We start from the raw sequence: 15,293 nt of genomic DNA, 5'->3' as shown, positions 1-15,293 counted from the left end.
TGTGTTTAGCAGCGAGCCTGTAAAGATTTATCCATGCATGTATGTTTCTTCTTACTGTTTGTTTAGGAAGACAAATGATTGCAAAATCCTTGGTGGTTATTATATAATTATAATACCAAAACTGTATTTTTATATACAGTGTTTTGTTTTCTATATTGTTGTATCAACCCTACTTTGAACCTTGAAAACTCCGCATATATTTTAGTTGAACATTGTTTAGACATTATTATTTTTAAACAATCCTTGGAATCCAAGAATTCACAAATCAAATGCAGTCTTACATGTACTCTGACTATCATACTGTAAGAACTTGTTACTCTGTTTTTAATCAACCAGATTAATTTTGTCTTTCAACAAGAAGTTTATGGCCTTTGTTTTTTTTTTTTTTTAATTTTTTTTAAATTTATAATCTATCCTTAATTTCCAACTCTTTTTATTCAATTCACTTAAAAGGGGACATAACGTGCATTACCAAACTGTAACATTATTAAACTAATATTATTGAACTTTAATAACTGCATGATTATATTATTAAATACTTTGCTTATACCTAAAATATTCTTTAAAGTTGTTCATAGATGGATCCTGGATGATTGTCTTTTTGTGAGTAAAACTTCACAAAGGACGGAGAATCTTGATTGGTCTCATTGTCAAAAGTAAAATGGACTCCGATATGGAGGTAAAAGAATGATAACAAATTTAACCTTTCCTTTTGGGAGCTATTTCCATGTAAAGAAATAATCTGCTAAGCTTACCAAAGAGAAGAATCTATCGACCCCCATTATTTGCGGTATACACCCAATTTTATGCTAACAATTTAGCTTGATGTTGAATGTGAGGTAAATTGATTACAAACTAAATATTGGGGAAAAAAGTAGTAAAGCTGGTAAAATGAACTCCAATTAAAAATTACACTTGAGAAAGTCCGAGAAATCATCCAACATGAAATTGATCCAACCCAAACCTGTTCATTTTGCTACCTCTATCTTTCAAATCAAAATTTATAAGTAAAAAGTTCTATACTGAAAAGAAATATATATATATATATATATATATATATGATCTGCCAGTGGGAGAGTTAATCAGTTGCTGATTGTACACACATTAACTCCTTTGCATGTAAGAATGCTTCACTTCGATTAGAAAGTTGTTCCCCTCACAATCTGTTGCTATGTAAAGTCTAATTAACACTGTTTTTGCTTCTTGTGTTGCTCTAAATTATGTGAATAATAATTTGCATTTTGGTTTAGGATTTTGGAGGATTGCCTACTAAAATGGGCCAATCTATCTTGTTTGTAAAGGTTTTTTTTTCTTCTAGGAAAAAAAAACCAAATTAATTGATTTCTTTTATTGTGAATCGACTCATTTTTGGCGTGCAAATGTACATAGCAATAGCAATGCTCTCGATCCATTAATAAGGAATTTAAAGTGTAGTTCCCACATTTCCATCACTGAGGTAGGTAAGTGTCAGTGATTTCTCCAGATGCCGCTCTCGATCATGCGTTTGTGGGAATAGCTTTTGCATGTTCTCTGGTCATTTTTGCTTCTTTACTTTCTTCATCATTTAATGGAGCTTGCTCTATTGGGGTCCAGGATTGAGATTTTAATATTCAAATCTATTTTCTAACCCCAGGAAAAAAAAATTTTACTTCAACTGTGCATTTGCTATAATAACATGGATACAAAAGCAGAAACCCTTTTTGAATTTCATTGCAAAGAGCGAGAAACCAAATTAAACTCGACCTTAAGTCTTTTGCATGCCAAAATTTCCGCCGTAACCTTAGACCAGGAAAAAAAAAAAACACTTTTTGGTGACAGGAAAATATTCACTTCAGCTACCTGACAATGACAGAAATGAATGTGGGAACATGATGTGATAAAATGAATACCTAATTAAGCCTCATAATTTCACCTGATCATCTTTTAGGAATGAGGGGACTACAGATTTCTAGGAGGGGCAGTCTTTTAATTTCTTAACCGGTTCTGAAGTTCCAGACAAAAAAAAAATGCTATGCTTTTTAAAACTCTCCGAGGAGAATCATGAAAAGCAAAAATTTGAGAAATAAATCCCCTTCAAAGATGTCACTCGGAAAGAATATTGCTCTGATCAGAGCACTTTCAGATCTTTCAGGTTATATCTTGATTTAGATCCAGAAGCACTCTACTTGCCTTTGGCTTGGTAATAATATTGGTTTATGCAAGCATTACCAAATTATAGAGTGCAGCAAGGAGTTGGTGATTGGAGTTGACAAATATATTTGCACCAATTTCAGAAATGGCGGCTGTAGTGCACCAGAGCACGATATATAAAAGATACTATGTCTTCATTAATCATCTTTTAAAATTGTAATCTTCCGTCTGTTGATTTCATAAAGCAAATAAGCTGTAGATTGAGACTATCCATAGGGTCATTTGTTATAATGGTTTTGAGACTATTAGATTAAAAGAATTTTAAAATAAAAAAATTATTACTAATTTTTTTAAGATGTGATTGATTATTTAAAAATTTATTTTTTTTAATAAAATTATAAATGTAAGTTTAAAGTTTATCAAAAAGATAAATTTTAATATATTAAAATCAAATTAGGTCCGAAAGTTGATTACATGTGAAAAAGAATTAGCATTCTTACAACGTTCATAAATTGATACTAATTAATCATACATTATTTTTAGTATTGAATAAAATGGTTTTAATTTTATATTTAATATTAATTCACTCCATTTAAAGGAAAAATAATTTTTTATTAAAACTCTTTATTTAAGAATATCGAGAAAATCTTTAAGTTAAAGAATTATCTTAAAATTTTTCAACATCTAAGCAAAAAATTTAAAGTAATTCTTTTAACTTAAGATTTAATACGATATTCCTTAAAATGAAAATAACACTCTTTGTAAAAAATAATTGCTGATGACTCTCCAACATCTAGGTAGAGTACCAAGGATTATTTTTTTTCAAAATATTTTTTTGTTTTTATTCCACATTTTAAAATTAAACACGTTTTTTATGCGAAAATACCAACAATGGTATTGTTTGATAACAAACGATAACTAAAGGCATAAACATGCGAATTGATTACATCAAGAATAAATAGATGTATTAATAGATGTTATGCATAATGATGAAATACAATTTTGAAATTTGGGTTTTTAAATACAATAAGACCACCCGACTCCCTAACATCTAAGCAGAACTTAGCTGCAACCATTTATGTTTAAGATCCTATTTTATATATTGGTTTTAATCCTGTTGTTAAGGCAAATTAAGGACTTGTATGAAAAACTTAATGGAATAAATTTTTTTAAATACCTCATTGTCTATATGGCATTTGAGAACAAATTACTCAATTTGAGATTTTTGCATGTATCTTTCGAGTTTCAGAATAGTTTTGAATATAGGTATAGGTTGAGATTTTAAAGTTTGGTGACTTTTGGGTGATGATTCGGGGTTGCATGCTAAATTTGGGGTTTATGTTAAACTTAGGGTCTTGGTCAATTTTTCAAGATTTAGGATCTCGTTTTAAGGTTTTAAGATTAGGGTTTTAAGATTTTGGAGTTTTGGATTTTATGGTTTAAAAGGTTTTAGATTTTAGGGTTTGAAAGATTTTGGGGTTTCGAGGGTTTAGGATTTGAAGATTTAGGATTTAGAAATCTTAGGGTTTTAAGGGTTTTAAGGATTTTAGGGTTTCGAATTTTAGAGTTTTGGAGAGTTTAGTTTTAGTGTTTAAAGTGTTTAAGGTTTCGATTTTAGGGTTTAAAGGGTTTTAGGGTTCACAAGGTTTTAGTTTTAACGTTTGAATGGTTTCAGGTTTCAATTTTAGGGTTTGGATTTTAAGTTTTTAGTTTCAAGGTTTGAAAGGTTTTAAGGTTTCAATTTTAAGGTTTGAGGTTTACGATTTTGATTTTATGATTTAAAGGGTTTAGGGTTTTAGTTTTAGGGTTTGGTGGATTTTAAGGTTTAATGAAAACATGAACATCTATAAAAGCCTCTAACATTTAGGCATATTTTTGAAATAAGTTCAGTTTTTATAATTTTTGAAAATTAATAATATTTTTTCATATGTTTTCTCTTTTTTATAAAAAAATTATTATTAATAATATCTATTTATTTTTATTATTGTTTTGTTATTTATTATCTTTTTATATTTTTTTTATAATTCTCCAACATCTAAACAAAATTATTTTTAAAAGAATTTCCTTTATCATCTAAGTAGGAAAAATTTTTTTTTATCACTTTTTATATTATTGTTTTTTTTAGCATTTTTTTGTTATTATTCTACTTTATTATTATTTTATTTTTTATTATTATTTAAAAAAAATAAAAAATTTTGAAATCTTTTTTCATTATTATTATTATTATTATTATTTTATAATTTTATAAGGTTTATTTTAAGTTTTTTTTAATGAAATTTAAAAAGATCAAGATTTAGATTCATTGTTATTTACTAATATCATTAATATTAAAAAAAAAAACACTAAACATTTATTCTGACAACAAAATTAAACATGCTTAACTAATAATTACAATTAAAAATGATATATATAACAAATAAATAAATAAATAATGCAATAAAAAATTTACTTGAACCAGAGCGGTCAATGGTTAAGTCAACGTCGGTTCAACTGGATCGGAAAAAAGGCAATTCGACGAACGATTTGGTTGAATTGACTGAGGGCTGGCTGAAGCGAATTATCAGGTCGAGTTGTGCGGATCTTGGGTTAGGTCATGGGCATATACGAATTCTCCCCTTTTAAAATGGCGTCGTTTTGCTTATTTATTTTTTTTAATATAAAAGTCAACTCTTTTTGGTTTATTTTATCCTTTCTTCAGAAAAAGAAAATATTCTAGCTCCGAAAATCTCTCTAGTTTGGTCAAAATCTAGTACCATACCATTGAGCTAACTGTCGCTTGAGGTAGTTGTTAGTAGTCGTCGGTGATCGAAAAATATCAAATTTTACCTAATTTTTTTTTTAATCTTCTGAGCTTAAATCTACCCTTTTTTTTTGCGGGAAATAGCTCTGATCGACGTAAATCAAGGTTTGAAATTTTGGTATTCTTTTTTTTTAAAAAAAATCAAAACTGGCAATGATTTTTTTTTTACAAGTAGCTCAGTGTTGATGGTTCTTCCATACATGGAGGATTGTGTTTTTTTATTTAAGTGCTATTTTTTGGGTTTTTTTTAGTTTTCTAATGGGTGGGGGGTTTTGTGGTTTTTTGGACCAACAAGGGAAGGGCTACTGTTGGTGGGTGGTTAGGTCTTATGGACGAAAGCTAGTGTAGAAGGGCTAGGTTGTTCGGGGACCAAGGCCTATACCTTTAGTTGGGTTCGTGGTCATATTGTGGGGGTTGAGTATGAAGTCTTGGTTAGGGTGCCCAGAGTCTGGTTTTTTGGTTCTAGCTGCGGGTGTTGGTATATGCGTGGGAAGGGATATACGTCCAAGAGTTCTGAAAGAGGAGGAAGCTAGGTGCTTTTATGGGGTTGGACATCTAGGATGGTAGATGGAGTAGGTGCCTGACAAGGTATGGGTGCCATGGTAAGGTAAGGCCCGTGCCTCTAGGTAGTTGAGGCAGGTGAAGTGCAAGGGCTCTGGGTAAGGGTTCCATGGGTATGGGGCTGTGCAGGGGTATATAGGTAGGCTGGTGCTGTGCATGGCATCATATCTAACCCTGTCCCCTCTTTTTTAAAATTTTTTAATATTACATTTAATTATTAATTTTAACAAAATTAAAAAATGAAATTTTATCTGGTAAACTCGAGCAAAATTTGTTGTCTACATCATTGTATTCAAATGAAGAGAATTTGTTGGAGTTGGACAGTTCTAGACATTATCATTTCGTTTCATTCTTTCCAAGCTATCCAATCAGAACTTCCTATTTTGGTTTTGTTAACACCAACTTGAAAACTTAAGGAACATGCAAACAAACAAAAAAAAATATAATTAGGTATAAATGATACATTAGTACTCGCAAGTTACTTGAGTTTTATTGGAATAAAATTTGAATTTGTCTCGGTTATTATCGAGTGAAGCTTGAGCTCGAGTAGTTCGACTTATTAATTGAAAGGAGTTTGAGCATTTTTATACTCGTTTTGAGTAGCTAGCGAGTCTAATCGAGTTTTTATATTTTAATATATTATAATTATTTTAATTGATAAAATATCTCAAACTCAAGTTTGAGCTCGAGTACAAATAATTTTACTTTTGTCAAATATAAAAATCAAGCCTATTTTTATATATTAATCAAGCTTAATCGAACGAGTTTAAATAGCTTGATTTTTATTTCGAGTCGACTCGAACGAGTTCGAGCCGAGTTTTGAACCTCGAATTTGAAATTGAATTCGAACTTAAACTTAATATTATATCGACTCAAATTCAATTAATTACATCTTTAAATATAACATATATGCTATTAATTGCACAACAAAATTTCCACAATAATGATGCTATTTATCAGAATTCACAAGCAATTTGCCAGTACCAAACTGCCAGAGTTTTCAAGAAGTTTGGTAGCTAGCCGAGAGATTCTGATTCATCCACAATAATTGTCACTATATTTAAAATTTCAAGCATATTATAATCAAAATTTTCTTGCTGGTGGAATAAGGAAATAACAAAAAAAAATTAGGATTTGAGTTACTTAATAAAAAAAAACCCTTTTCCATCTCATAAATCACACTCCAGCCCATCTTAGAAGAGACATTCACTTGTTCATTGGCTTAATTGTGAGAGTAAATAATAAGAATAATTTTTAAAATTTTGGCGAAATATTGGTCTCCAAATTATTAAAAATCACTTATTGATCTCCAAACTTTTAAATTCGTAACATTTTGATCCTTCCATCAGTGTCTGCGTCGTTTGAAACGTTAAGACTTGTGACTTTTATAATTCACACTCCGAAAGTTCAGTTTATAAGAACGTGCTATGAACAAAAGTGCTTAATATCATGATATTTATTGAGATTTTGTGAAAGATTTACCCTTCATATCTTGCTTAGTGAGATCCACCTAAAACTTTTTCATAAGTAACTTCAGCAAATCCAAATATTTACTTGACTGCAATTAATTCATTATTATCACTCTTGACATAAAAAGGCATGAGATTATCAATAAATTTTGTTTCCAATGCAAGGAAAAACACTCTAAAAGATTAAAACCATTAAATTTCAGATTCAAATCTCAACTTAGGATTTTATTAGTTTTTTCATAAATTTAGTACTTTTTAATATATAATGAAACTTATTTGATTGTGATTGTCTACAGTTATATATATATATTTATATATGAAATCAGATTTTCCTCCCAATGCTGGGTCCTGGAATTAGCTTGAGATGTTACATCATACTTATAATGGCTAAAGAGCTAGGGAGGACCACAGACCAGCCAACCCTACTTAATGCTTCCATAGTTTTAATATTAATCTTTCAATAATCTCTACTTCTTTTCTACCTTAAATCAACATTACTAAGTCGGGGTGGGGAGAATTCTTTAAACAACCAAAAACTAAAATACAATACCCATATCTAAAGAGGCCATTAGCAATTAAAACAAAAGCGTTATCAGAAACAATATTATTATAAAGTTTATTCTGTCCACCACAATCCTTGGGTTTGGCCCTTCTAAATCTTAAAAAAGATAGAAAAAGGGAGATGACCACTCTTTCAAGTCTCAACGGTTCTAGATTTATTTTAGAATGTTTTCGGATGCCAATACACTTAAGAAGCGATGTATTAACTTACTCAGAAAGAAGCGATTATTATTAATTATAATAAAATAATTCATAATTTTGATGTTACTGTTATTTCTTTGAATGTAGATTTGGCTTCAAGGGAAGTATTAACATCATTCTCGGCATTATCACATCATTAACTAAATTAATTTGTGAGCATTTATTATAGGGAAATGCACAATGTAACATCATTAACCTATTAATCTATCAAAGCCATAAAAGGACAATTATGCTAAGTGGGTGGTAAGATAACATCAAAGTTGTCATAAAAAAGAACAGGTAAAGCATTTAAACCCATTCCAAATTCTTAACTGAAGGCCCCTTTTGAGGCTAAGGTCACCACAAATTCCAAAAAGACAGGGGACCCATTAAACATGATGATGAGTAGTTAAAAGTCAATTAAGGAGCAATCAAATTGGCACAGGGCAATGCTGATTATCATTTGCACAATTTGATGCCAAAAACACAGCTTATAATTGGGTTTTTTTTTTTTTTATTATTCACAATGCTATAGCAAAGTTCGTTCCCCCTTTACATGCTTTTTGGTTTGGTTATTACAACTTTTATTTCTCATCACATTCCCCCTAATCCCATTTCTTCAATGTATGCTCATTTATCTCTCACTTTCCTCCAAATTTGAGAGGCCTCAATCGACTCACGTGAGAGGGTTTTGTGGGGTTTGAAAGAAGCACTTTGTCTCCCTTTGGTTGTTTTTATTTCTCTCTACTTTTAATTTAAAAAGGGGCTGGTGTTAATATTTCCATGTATCATTAAAAAATCCAAAAGTAGCTGCCAAAACCTCTTAGAAGTGACATTTTCAGGCATGAAAAATCTATATACAGAGAAACGATATGTTTCCCAAGTCTACATCACAGCAACTTATTGGTTCCACTAGTTTGATCTTTCAGCACTCTTAAAAGACAACAACTAAAGTTATATAGAATAGCAGAAATGAAATGTAATGTCACATGCTTGTAGAGGAAATTGATTAATTTTAAGTTTAACTCATACTGATATTTTATGCAGCAAAATTCAACGCTGAAAACCAAAACTTTTATTGTGAGACATCTTCAAGCAAAATGACACCAATTGTGGCTCTCTCCTCCTTTCTTCTTTCTTTTTCTTGCTTTCACTTTCTTTTTCATTTTTTTATATGATTGCAACTAGAAAAATATCAGAAAAGAGAAAGTGAAAAGTGTATTACTGCTTTTTACCTAAATTTTGGTGAATTTATACTTTATCGATGAGTAAAATAAGCAGTGCAGAGACTTTAATAACTATTTCAGATAATTATAAGTTATAACCAATACCAAACCCAACCCTCTGTCATAGTTACCTTCTTCTTCATATTGTAAGAAAGATATTTTTCATGAGTTTGGATTGAGGATGTTTTGCACAAATTTTACTCTTAGTTAACTAAAGCAACATTAATTTAGAAAGATAGACATTTCTTTTATGAAAATGAAATGAAATGGGCATATATATGAAAACAAAGAAAGCATTAATCCCATTCTAAAGGACAGAAAATTTTGCCTAAATAAATATTGGAGTTAATTATGCTTAATTACACTTTGCAAAGATGGAGATAGGCACCAAAAGTAGAACTAGTGAATTAATTACCCACTTAAGTATCCTAAAATTAATCACATTAGCGCCATAGCAAAGAAATGAGATGAGACTTAACAACAAATTAACGGCAATAGCATGCATGGTTGAGAAGTATAAAAGCAAAACGTTGGTGAATCTGCAAATTAAATAAAATTAATTAACACTAGTGAAATGACCATTTTGACTGATCAAGTTATTAATAAATTCTTTCTTTATGTTTAGAAGAAAAGCAAAAATGACACCAACATCAGTAATATTTAAACAAGAAAGAATCGAGCCCAATTTTTTAAATATAAAACTATATTTACTTATCATTGAATTAAATACTTGAACAATGTAAAATTTGATAACTTAGATTATGTAACTTTATATATTTGTACGGAACATCGGGGTATTTGGTCCTTTGCTTTAAAAGTCAGTTCCAAGTTCTGAGGTTTATTGCAATTGCATACAATTTAAACATGAACACATGCCATAAAGTGTGGCTCTTTGTTAATTTTTTTTTTTTCCTAATCAGAGGCCAGATCTAAATTGTAAACTCATACACAATTGCACATGATATTTGAGCGCCAAGATACGATGTCAACTTTTTTCCTTATCATTCTTGATCAATAACTAGAACCGCTAGATTGATATTTTAAGTGAGACATTTTAATATATGAGAGAAGAGATGATGATGATGATCATAATAATAATAATAATAATAATAATATATTTTGTATTTATATTGATAGTGATCTAGCTCCAACTCATCAATTTAATTATTTAAAATATGTTGAAAAAGAATAATTATTTACATTGGGGGTGGGTGTTGGAGTTATTTGGACCAAAAGATTGTTGACGAAAAAAATAATTAAATAATTATTGGATAAATTTAATGTTGAGTTTGTTAATTATGAGTAAGTCAAGTAATTTATAAAAAAAATTATAATCATATAAATAATTATACGTTAAAATATAAAAATTTGAACAAAAAAAAAAGGAAGGAATAGTATTTTCGGATTCAAAATTCTACGCCTACTAAATTATATATGATGCCCGAGTTGCTTTAATTTTGTTTTACTTTTAAATGTTTGTAGATTTTATGGGCATGTGATAAAATTAGAAGGAAACTTACTACTACAACCTTTTTATTGGTCAATAGAATTGGTCTTTATGCATAATTAATTATGTTCAAAAGAATAAAAATTTTGCCTTGTAATGGTTGATCAAACCAACTCTTCCACCATGAAAAAGTATATATTTATAGATGTTAAGATCAAATTTTTTATTGTGATTCAATATTGACTTTTACTATTGTACATTTCTATTGAATTTTATCATAATAATTTTATTATTTTTAATAAATAATAAAATTAAATATTTTATGAAATATTTATTGATATGAGTGATAAATTTCATTAAAATTCTTCATGCTTTTCAAAAATCAACAAAAAGTAAAAAATAAAATAATAATATTTGACGAATTAAAATATAATGACAAAATTTAACATTAAACCATATATAATATAGCAACAAGTTTGATGTTAATTTCTAAAAAAAAATAAATAAATATCGTAAACGCAAGGTAAACCAGATTCTCCAATTAAGAATTTTCCTTCATTTGTTTGAAAAACTATTTGCTTTTTGCTGAGTCACATTGCTTCCTCTAATTCGAATCTCCAACAACTCCTATTGTCAAACATATTGAATTATTGATCTACATTCAAACCAAAATTAATATAGAGAGAAAAAAATGGTCTTTTTAAAATTAAATGACACAGACTATTTCTTCGTATGCTACTATATCTTTCCTTTTACTCCAAGTTTTTCTTGAATATTGACTGGTCAAACTTTGTTATGGGATTTATAGGAATAAGTCTTTTTTTTCTTTACCCTTTTATAAAAGAAAATTACATACTAGAAATCGTCTTACTAATTTTTGTTTTCTTAATATTAGAATTTTATAAAATCCAATTCTTTTCCATTTCATTGATTATCCAAAAAAGAAATTTTCATATCCAATAACTTATTAGTTATTACCGCTCAAAAGGAAAAAAAAAGTTTTTTTGAAGATTGAAAGTGTGAAGTTTTGCCGACAGCGGTGTGATTTTTGTTAGGCCCGTTTTGGGGCTAGAAATTGGGCTTTACAAAACAGTACTGTAACTTTGTTATTATTATTATTTTAAAGCATAAAAGTATGGTCGGGCAGGACTAGCTACTTGGTCTTATACCCCACCAAAGATCAAGTGACAAACGAGTTGCTCACTTTCACTTGCTACTCACTCGCTTGCTTTTTCCATTGTTTTTTTAATTTTCAGATTTTTAAGGATTAAATTTTAAATGAAACTATAAATTAAACTCAAAATTTAATATTTTATTAATATATTATATTTTATGAACTATTGTTCGTCAAAAAGGAGTTGGATAGGATTAGATTTGTTTCGTTCTTTTATCAAATTATCACCACCCCTTTGCTTTTTCCCGTGAAAGGACAGTAATATTAACGTATGGAAACTATAGCCTCGACATGAGAAAATCATTTAGTTCACAACAAAATATAAATTTTTAATCAAAGGGATTAATAATAATAAGTAATTACTATATTTTAATAATTGAGGTGGTCAAATATCAAATTTTGATTATAAAATTAATATTTTATTAATAAATTTAGTACATAATAATAATTTTTTAAAATACTAATAATATTTGCTTTAAAAAAAAACTTTATTTTAAGATAAAGAATGGGTAGTGATTCGTGTTGCCACGGGATTGTCATTGAATAATAAAACAGGATTCTTTGCCATCGGTGATCGAGAGCTGATCATATATTTCATAAATGACCGCCATTTTTTTTTATTGAAGAGTTACCACTCTTTCCAAATTTCCTTACTCATTCAACAATAAAAAAACCAAGTTGTAATTATCTAACCAAATTTAATTAAACAAAAATTCAAAAAAGCAAAGGAATTGCTTATGTTTTGTTTCTTTTATTTTTATTTTTATTTTTCCATCACTGTCTTTCTCTCGTCATATTCACATTTATTTTTTCTATTTTTTCGTTTCTTTCGTCTCTGTTACAAACGTCCTTTTATTATCCTCTCTCTTTCTCAGTAAAAGACAAAAAACCGTGCATCTATCTCATCCCACCATTTCCCTTTCCATTTCCATTTCCGTTTCCATCCCCTCCCACCCCACTCTCCAAACAACGAAATCACACCCTAACCCCCACCCTCCCTTTCCCTCTTTCCCTCTTTCCCTTTCTTTTTCTCATCAAATTTCTTCCCTATTTCCCTTCCCTTAAAAACTAGCTTTCCCCTCCATCCCAGATCTATCTCAACTAACCACACTTCTCTTCCAAGCAAAAAATTTAAGGATTCCCTTCAGGTAGAAACTTAACCCAAAAGAACAAAAAAAGGGTAAGAGGGGAAAAATGTCTTCGGTTCGTTCAGATCCCATCCACAGAATCCATCCGGAGCAAATCGATCACTTCGACCGTCTTCCGGACTCTCTTCTCCTTTTAATCTTCGACAACATCGGCGACGTTAAAGCTCTCGGCCGATGCTGCGTTGTCTCGCGTCGTTTTCACTCTCTCGTTCCACAAGTCGAAAACGTCGTCGTTCGTGTCGATTGTGTCATCCCCGACGACGATTATTCCACATCTTCCTCTTCCTCCGATAAATCACGTTCCTCCAGTCCTTTTACCAACATCTTCCGTCTCGTTCTCGGAGGCATTGTCAAACCCCTCCAAGCTTTGGGCCAATTCCTCGGCCCAAAACGGCCCAATCTCTATGAAACCCTTAACACTCCATCTTCCTTATCCGTTGGCCCCGGTGGTGATGATGATGGTGAAATGGATCAGGGTGGGGTCACCCATCATTCTCCGACGCAAGTACTTAGAAATTTCAAGGAGATTCGTTTCCTCCGAATCGAATTACCGAGCGGCGAGTTAGGGATCGATGACGGAGTTTTGTTGAAATGGAGAGCCGATTTCGGGTCAACCCTTGATAACTGCGTCATCCTCGGAGCTGCTTCCGTTGTTAACAACGTGCATTTGCAAGTATCGGAATATGGTAATGGTGGGTTTTGCAGCAACGATAACATTACCTGCGGTTCAAATGTTGGCAACGGCGATGATAATGGTAGTATTCCCGAGTCGTTTTATACCAACGGAGGTTTGAAATTAAGGGTTGTTTGGACGATTAGCTCGTTAATCGCAGCATCAGCAAGGCATTATTTGCTTCAACCGATAATTGCGGAGCATAAGACGCTGCATAGCTTGGTTTTAACCGATGCGGATGGACAAGGGGTGCTTTGTATGAACAGGGATCAGCTTGAGGAGTTGAGAGTGAAGCCATTATCTGCTTCTTCTGCTTCGAAAAGGACACTGGTGCCTGCGTTGAATATGAGGCTTTGGTATGCTCCTCATTTGGAATTGCCAAATGGGGTTGTCTTAAAAGGTGCTACTTTGGTTGCTATTAGGCCTAGTGAACAATCTGCTTTGAAAAAAGAGGTGTCGGATGCTTCTTGGTTATCAACTGCTTTTGAAGAGCCTTATGGGACTGCAGCTAAGATGCTGGTTAAGAGAAGGACTTACTGTTTGGAGATGAACTCGTTTTGATGTCCGCTTCCTCTGCGAAGGTAAAAGTCTTAAATGCTGGATGTATTGGACCATGTTGATTAATTTGTTGGAAAAAGTAATTTGATGTTTGAATTGTTTATGTTAGTATGGGAACTGTTTAAATGTTTAATGTAAATTGATTCTATGTTTGTTTAATAGGCATGTGTGCTGTTAGTAGGTATTCACTTGTTCACTATCAGACCATTTCTAGTTACATGGTTTTAAGTGATAAATATGCTCTTGGTGTCTTTTGGTGATGCATATAAATAAGCTGAAATTATCTTGTTTCATGATCATTTTGTTTTGTATATATATATATATATATATATTTATATATATATATATATATTTATATATATATATATATTATGAAATTAGAGAGGAAAGCAAACATGATTGTATTGGGTGGTCAATGGGGGGTTTAGATTTCAATTTTTATGAGTTGTGAGAAACCTTTTGCTTGAAATAGGTGGGCAAGGAAACATCACGGAATGCATCTGGTGGCCGAAACTAGCATGCCTGCTATTCTTGATTCCGCTTTTAGTTTTGGATCTGATTGCATTACCTCTTTATTTATGCTTCTCTTCTAAATTTGAAAGTTCATTTTGCGCTTTTCAGGGACAGCGGTCAAGCACAATGGTCAAGGGTAAGAAGGGATAGCATGCTTTTGGAAAGCTGTTGGTCAGACAACAATTTTGTTTCTTGTTGTATAGCTTAATCTCGGGGCAGTATCCTATGAAAGCCAAAACTTGCTTTGGACTACCAGTGAAAGATATCCATGCATGTTGATAATTCACTGCTAGCGATTCAGCTTTTGTGCTTCAACTGATAAGCGAACATGCATCTGCTGGTTGTTTTTATTTCAGGCATATGCTTGTAAAGAGTGCACACCTGCAACTAGATTGATGTTGTAAGAGAATTGAGTTTCTAGTCCTTTTACTTTTTATCTATAATCCCTCTATATGTGAATATTGTAGGTATGAAGATGTCATGCTTGACGCTATATACTTATGAAGTTCATCAAGAAATGTAGTTTGCACTTAGCTTTCAATGTTTCTTCCATAAATTTACTGTACACTTTGTCAAAGTTTCATGAATTCTTTTTGGTCTTATCTTTGCAAATTCCTTAGACTTTGAATTAACCAGATTTATGGATGCATGGTAGAGGTCGGAACTCAGATGTAGTTTCGGGGTTTATATTAATTGCATTAGTTCCGATACAAATCCAGTGATGATAAAACAATGGGTTCCACTTTGAACAAACTGTGTTGGATATGATGAAAGGGGTCTGCTTCGTGGTTGTTTCAACTCCACCAATATTCTTGAAGCTTAATTAGCCAATTTAGCTTACTAAAATGGCTGA

The 15,293-nt window shown here is 31.1% G+C and overlaps 1 protein-coding gene across 1 annotated transcript; it reads left to right on the top strand.

Annotated features, from left to right (window-relative positions):
- Nucleotides 1-12,452: 12,452 nt before the first annotated feature.
- On the top strand, nucleotides 12,453-15,042 carry LOC111274839 (F-box protein At5g46170-like). Its single transcript, XM_022859783.2, has 2 exons — nucleotides 12,453-13,950; nucleotides 14,549-15,042. Exon 1 carries the CDS (start codon nucleotides 12,743-12,745, stop codon nucleotides 13,928-13,930), a length of 1,188 nt encoding a protein of 395 aa, XP_022715518.2. The 5' UTR covers nucleotides 12,453-12,742; the 3' UTR covers nucleotides 13,931-13,950; nucleotides 14,549-15,042.
- Nucleotides 15,043-15,293: the final 251 nt, after the last annotated feature.

This window comes from Durio zibethinus, chromosome 26, assembly GCF_047325235.1.
Source record: "Durio zibethinus cultivar Kanyao isolate XHJ-2024 chromosome 26, ASM4732523v1, whole genome shotgun sequence".
In the NCBI taxonomy this organism is placed as follows: domain Eukaryota; kingdom Viridiplantae; phylum Streptophyta; class Magnoliopsida; order Malvales; family Malvaceae; genus Durio; species Durio zibethinus.
The sequence above is the reverse complement of the archived record's forward strand: the minus strand, read 5'-3'. Positions and strand labels throughout refer to the sequence as shown.

Bases quoted from the DNA above. Each gene is read 5' to 3' on its own strand.
- LOC111274839 (XM_022859783.2), top strand. From the start codon at position 12,743: ATGTCTTCGGTTCGTTCAGATCCCATCCACAGAATCCATCCGGAGCAA.